General features: G+C 37.1%; 1 protein-coding gene across 1 annotated transcript; it reads left to right on the top strand.

The window, feature by feature from the left end:
- Positions 1-1,226: 1,226 nt before the first annotated feature.
- Positions 1,227-1,988, top strand: LOC144442071 (uncharacterized). The gene has a single exon (XM_078131342.1). It carries the CDS (start codon positions 1,227-1,229, stop codon positions 1,986-1,988), a length of 762 nt encoding a protein of 253 aa, XP_077987468.1.
- The last annotated feature ends 5,100 nt before the right edge of the window (positions 1,989-7,088 follow it).

Genomic DNA, 7,088 nt, shown 5'->3' on the forward strand with positions numbered 1-7,088 from the left:
TCTTGATAACAAGAACAGTCAAGATGCATCCCGATTCACCAACATCTTAGACTCTGCAAATCTTGTTCAACCTGTAAATGAACCTGCCCAACGGGGGTGGACATCTACTGGACTTGGTCATCTTATCTGAAACTGTGGTCAACAACATCATGATCACTGACCCTATAATATCGGACCACTCTGCAGTGTCATTCAATCTTCAACTGATTAAACCCCAACCTGTGAAAAACGTTTATCGTTTCAAGGAAAATCAAGGACATTGACATCAAGAAGTTTTCTGGTGACTTGAAAGACTCAGTTTTACTCACCATGCCCTCATCATCTCTGCCGTTGCTGATAGACAATATGGCAATATAACAATACCTTTGGAGAACTGTTAGACCATCATGCACCTGAACGATGTAAGAAAGTAACCATAAGACCCACACAAAGTGGTACACTGATGAAATCAGACTAGAAGAGATGACAAGCTGAACGAAGATGGAGATCAACTAAACTGTTGATACACAGAGAAATGTATGAAGGTCAATGAAATGTAGTCAACCAACTGATTGAAAGAACAAAGACAGACTTCTACTCTTATGCTGTCAAGGAACACAGTACAAACTAAAAACAGCTTTTCAACATCGTCAACAGCCTGCAACATAAACCCAATGAATCACCATTGCCATCACACAACTCAACTGGTAGTCTCGTTAACAACTTTCCAGAATTCTTTGCTGAAAAGATACAGAAGATTCGGACTGAACTCCAGAATACACGTGTAAACAAGAACATTCACAGTGTGTACACCAAGTACACTGGTCCACAACTTTCAACATTTGAACCAGCTACTGAGGATGAAGTTCGCAAGATAATAAATCAACCCCCCAATAAATCCTGCAACCTTGTCCCAATACCAACAACTATCTTAAAACAGCACATTGTCAATTGGTGTCCTGCTACCAACCATTGTCAATATCGTCAATCTGTCTATATCCACGGGTAATGTACCAAACAAACTCAAGAAGGCTATAGCCAAGCCATTGTTGAAAAACCACAACTGTGTCCTGAAACCCTGAAGAACTACCGACCAGTGTCTAATTTATCATTTATATCAAAAGTTGTGGAGAAGGTCGTTGCCACCAGACTGACACATCATCTCCAAGCAAACAAACTGGATGAAATCATGCAATCAGCCTACAAAAAACCACACAGTACTGAGACGGCTCTTCTACAGGTACAAAATGACATTCTTCTGGCACTGGCCTTCTGGCCTGAAGTTAAACGCCGACAAGACAGAGGTGCTGTATTTTGGGTCTCGTCAAAACCTACCTAAACTGAACTTGCCACCTATGAAGATCAATGAAAATGAAATCATACCTACAACTGAAGCAAGAAACCTTGGCACTGTGTTTGATTCCCGTATGGACATGAAGAAGCAAGTGACACAAGTCTGCAAATCGTCACATTATCATATTAGGAACATTGGTAAAATCAGAAAATATCTCACAGATGATGCAGTCAAACTACTAGTCCATGCCTTTGTTACATCCAGGATTGATTATTGCAACAGCTTATTGTACGGTATTCCTCTCAGCAGTATAAGGAAACTTCAGCTTGTACAGAACACAGCTGCTCGATTAATCACCAAAACCAGAAAGTATGACCATATCACTGGAGTTCTTCAAAACCTCCACTGGCTTCCAATATCTGAACGGATTGAATTCAAAGTACTTTTGATCGCATGTAAAGCACTACATGACACGGCTCCACCAAACATATTTCAGCTTCCGAAGTTCAATGAACCCAGTCGTAATCTACGTTCCAAGTCCAAGCTACTTCTCGAAATTAAACCTGTAAAATCATCGTATGGGAAAAGTGCTTTCTCCAATGCTGCAGCAGTCTTATGGAACAGTCTACCTCTTGACATCAGACAGTGTGATGAACTATCGTGTTTTAAAACTAAAGTGAAGACTCACCTGTTCAGAAAAGCATTTTTAACATAAGTGACGTTTTCTAGTGACTTTTTACCAGTGATTCTTACTTATCATTAGTGACTTCCCGAAGTGACTTTTTGCTATCACAAGTACTTTTTATCGGTGATTCTTGTGTATCATTAGTGACTTTTATTACATGGGACTCTTTAAATTGTCAGTGACCATTGAGACTCTTTTAGCATGTTTTTCACTACTAGTTTTTATCGCTTTTGTAGTGTTTCATCGCCTATGAAATTTTAGGATATATGGCATTTTACAAGTGCTATTATTATTATTATCATCATTATTATTATTATTATTATTATTATTATTACTATTATTATTATTATTGTTGTTTTTGTTGTTGTTGTTGTTGTTGTTGTTATTATTATTATTATTATAAGTTATTATTATTATTATTCATTCACGTCATTAAGATTTTATTGTTGACAAACAGAAATTTAAGGCGTCAGTAGGCTTGTTAATATAGATGAGGAAAAGAATTGGTCCCAGTATAGCTCCTTTGCTTGTATCGGATTCGAATTAATATCGTGTTACGTTTAAGACCTGCTGACGATTGTCAAGATAACTATGGAACCATATTAGTGGAACACCTGTAATGTCATAGTAAGAACGTTTTTGAAGGATAATATCGTGGTCGATTGTATCAAATGCTTTTTCAAGTCGATAAAAATACCAACGGTGGTGAAACTTTCGTCTATTTTATTTGTAGTATTGGAAATAAGGTTAGCAAAGGCACGTTTTGTACTAAAATGTTTCCTAAAACCGTATTGGGTTCTCGGAAGAATGTTGTACTGATCAAGAAATGAAATTAAATCATTCATTTACTACGGATACAAATATTTTGCTGAAGGCAGGTAAAATTGAAATTGGTCTATAAATACTAACATCAAGGGCCGATCCTTTTTTTAAATTGGAGTAATTTGGGGAAATCTAAGGGGGTCAGGAAATTTACGATAAAAAAGAGAATTGTTAACAATGTTTAATTTAGTGGACAGGAAATAATACGGACGGCACCAATGGTAAGTTTAGGATGAATATTATCATATCCCACAGCTTTATGAGGATCCATACGTTAAATTTGTACAAAAACGTCACTTTCAAATACTGGGTGGAAGAACATGGTGCAGGGATAGCGATCATTTAGGTAATATTTGAAATTAACAGGGGGCGTTATTTTGGTAAAGAATTCATTGAATATCTCGGCAATATCATTTCTGTCTGTTAAGAGCTTATCTGTACTGTCAGAGATTTGTCTTGGTGTCGTTTTTTGTTGTTGCTATTCTTGTTTAATATTTCGTTAATAGTTTTCCAAGTGTGATTAGTGTTTCCGTTTGCAGACTGTAATTTCATATGATGTACCTTTTCTTTGCCAACTTAAGTAGATTTGTTAGCAGATTACGATATTGTTTATACTTGTTCCTATGTCGACTTTGTTTGGAGAATACTCGGTGTTTTGTTCTGGTAGACTTCAATACACCTTTAAATAACCAAGATTAAGGTTTGCTAATCGCGACATCTTTGCCTTGAACTGTTTAATTGGAACATATTTCAAAGTAACTTCATAAAACAGATCGTAAAAACTTTGACTCGATACAATCATAAACAGGCTGCCAAAAAACATTGCTCACATCAGAAAGTCTTCACAATTATAAAGTGAAAAACCAGGCTTGCTTGTGAAATGTATTATTACGTTTGAAGAAGTAGTCAAAGTTATTGATAATTGCAAAAACATAATAATGGTCACTAATGTCACTATGTATACTTCTACAGAAAATGAAATAGTCTAAATTGTAATGTTTGTGATCATGAGGTCAATTGTCGTGTGTGTGTGTGTGTGTGTGTGTGTGTGTGTGAGTGTGTGTGTGTGTGTGTGTGTGTGTGTGTGTGTGTGTGTGTGTGTGTGTGTGTGTGTGTGTGTGTGTTGGATGTGATTCTAGTTGGGGTGTCAATAGTTTGCACAAAGGTGTAACTATTCAAAAGAGTAATGCAGTTAGAGCTGGCTTGAGTGTTCCCACTTACATCAATGTTAAGGTCACATAACATAATGCATCTCTTGTCCCCAGTGGACATGTAATTGAGACAGGCTTCAAGACTATCGAGGAACTCGAGTATAGGGTTTTCGGTAAATTACACCGACAACTAACGTTTTGTTTTCAAGGTATGTTTCAACAAAAAATGATTAACAGCGACATGATATGTGAAAAGGACAAAGAGTTGTGAACATACATAGCTGCTCCCCGCCTTGAGAATGTTTGCGGTTAAATGTGATACGTTTGTATGACAGCAACAGTTGTAGTTACTCTCATATTTGGTGACAGTAACTTCTATTTTAAGCCCATAACCACTGAGTACGTTTGTAGACAATTGTCGAAACTCTGTATTGCCAAAGCCATTGGTATTGACAATGTCAGTGCACGGTTACTTAAATATGCGGCTCCGTATATATCATCTTCAATGACATATCTTTAATCTGTCTCTAAAGACAGGACAGGTTCCTGCAGAGTGGAAACGAGCTAGGGTTGTGCCATTATTTAAAGAAGGGGTAAACTGACGTTGGTAATTACCGAACAATATCTATCCTCCCTGTAGTTTCTAAGATATTGGAAAGAGCTGTCCATGATCAGCTGTACAGCTATCTAGATGAGAATGGCATTGTAAATTATTTCCAGATCTGAAGAAAGCATTCGATACAGTTGGTCATGGACTGCTGCTTCAGAAACTACATCAATTTGGTATACAAGGCAGTGCATTGGCATGATTCCGTGCCTATCTAACAGGCCGTACACAAGTTATAGAGTTAAATTCCACATTATCAGAAAGCATTAGGCATTTCTTGTGGGGTACCCCAATGTTCAATCCTGGCACCTTTATTTTGCACCCTTTATATCAACGACTTGTCGGAAACAGTTATAAAGGCTCAAGTAATTATGTATGCAGATGATACAGCTATTTTTTATTCAAGCAAATCAGTTGCCGATATTGAAGTGACACTCACAGAGGAAATAATGCATGTCAAGGCCTGGCTTGACTCAAACAAGTTAACACTGAATACAAGTAAAACCAAGACCATGCTTTTCGGTACTTCTCATCAAGGACTAAAATTAAATTCAGTTTTGCAAATTCGAATACAGGGAGACCTAGTAGAGCAAGTATTTGATTTCAAATACTTAGGGGTTTGGCTGGATTCAAAATTGAAATTTTCAACACATATTTCCTAAATATTTACTAAAATTTCTCTAAAACTTGGTCTACTGTCAAGAATCAGACACTTTTTGCCCATGGGACTTAGGAAGATGATGTTCAATACCTTAGTCCTTCCCCCCATTTCGATTATGCTGCAAATGTATGGTGTAATACGAATCAAAAGTATTTGAAGACACTTGAGCTCCTCCATAATCGAGCTGGTCGACTGCTCCTCGAAGTTCCCCGTGATAAAAAGTACGGGTTGGGTATATGAAAACTTGGGTTGGGTCAGTCGTCGAATTAGTTGGAAGCGCCAACTGGCAACACTCGTCTACAAATCCGTAACAGGCAATGCACCTAGTTACCTTACTGAAATGTTTAATCTTTCCAACCAAATTCATCTTCATAACACAAGACAGGCCAGTAAGGTAACATATACATCCCTACAGTTAAAACTGAATATGGGAAATAGGCATTTCACTATAGTGGTATTGTTCGATGAAACAATCTACCCCTATCCATAAGATCAGCTCCGAACTCATCGATATTTAAAAGACATCTTAAGAATGTAGTCTGGTAATATGGGTGGATATCTTTTAAAGTACACTGTACGTCTGAAACTTTTTGTCCTGGTTTGTCCCTTTTTCTTCTTCTTTTTGTCTGTGTACGTAATCTTGCAATTGGGAGAACAGTGCCAATGCACTGAAATGGTGTCTGTATATGAAAGATTAATAGAAAAAGAAAAAGCTGTACCCAAGTTAAACTGGTTCAAAGACTATACTTGATAGTTATGTGTTAACGTTGGTTCTGAGTCCATTAGAGTCATAATAAATATTTACACTTTATTCGATATGGAGATATTGGATTAACCCAAACAAAGCTGTAGGCCCGGACCTAATTCCGCCCCGTATTTTGAAATTATGTGGCTATCAGTTAGCCAATATTTATAGTGTCATTTTTAATATGTGTTTTAAAAGTAAATCTGTTCCTTCCATTCGGAAGAGGTACTGTACTCCCCTAGTCCCAAAGAAGAGCACTGTGACGTGTATGACTACTGTCTTCTTTGAATTTAGTTAATTTATATCATTATTCAAATTGTTTGTTCTGGTTTCCAGACGCACGTACTTCACTTAATATGAGATCGATTTATATTTTTTGCCGTGGTCATTAGACGTGCACACTTCATTTAATCCGATTTATTTAGATGTGAAATTATTGTCTGCATTGTCATTTCATTTGCCTTTTTATTCCATTTGGAAGTGTTGATTATTTTATGGTAAGCTTAATTTGAGCGTTTTCTTTCAGTAAGAGATTTGCTCTCTTACAGAGTGTGCATAGGTGGATAGTCACGTTTGCTAATTTGTAAATATTTCAGTCCTTTCGAATTGAATTTTCCTTGTAATGTCTGTAGGTTTACGTGTTCTTAAAATAACAAATATTGACACTTCACTTTCGGGCAGGTTGGCCCAACAAGTAATCGAATTAAAAGCCGCCTGCACTGTGGTCCAATTAACACTGGTGTGTTGCTGCTTTCTTAATCCAAATATATTTCCATTTCATTTGTTTAGGTCTTTAGTTTATATTACTTCAGTGGTGGGACAGACTTTTCATCACTTCTAGACACTAAGCTCTTCTTTCTTTTATCCCTTACAGAAGCCATACGTGTACATCGCCGCTACTTTTGTTCTATGGATCATAGCTCTTTCCATCCATGTCTCTGAAGGTTGTAGTCATGCTAAGCAAACAGTCGCATTTTTTGGAGTCATCTTCAAGATGATGACGGCGCTTGCAGGTTTTTTCACTGTTGTTATACACTGTGACAATATGAAAGATATCCGTTTCCCGAAACTATGCGGAAAAGAAGACATAGAATGTTCCAGATTTGCCACTCGCTTCTATTCTGCTCTGTGTACTCTCATAGTT

Source organism: Glandiceps talaboti, chromosome 11 (genome assembly GCF_964340395.1).
Source record: "Glandiceps talaboti chromosome 11, keGlaTala1.1, whole genome shotgun sequence".
Classification (NCBI taxonomy): domain Eukaryota; kingdom Metazoa; phylum Hemichordata; class Enteropneusta; family Spengelidae; genus Glandiceps; species Glandiceps talaboti.

What these genes read in the sequence shown, in the direction of transcription:
- LOC144442071 (XM_078131342.1), top strand. Translation starts at nt 1,227, where the DNA reads ATGACATTCTTCTGGCACTGGCCTTCTGGCCTGAAGTTAAACGCCGAC.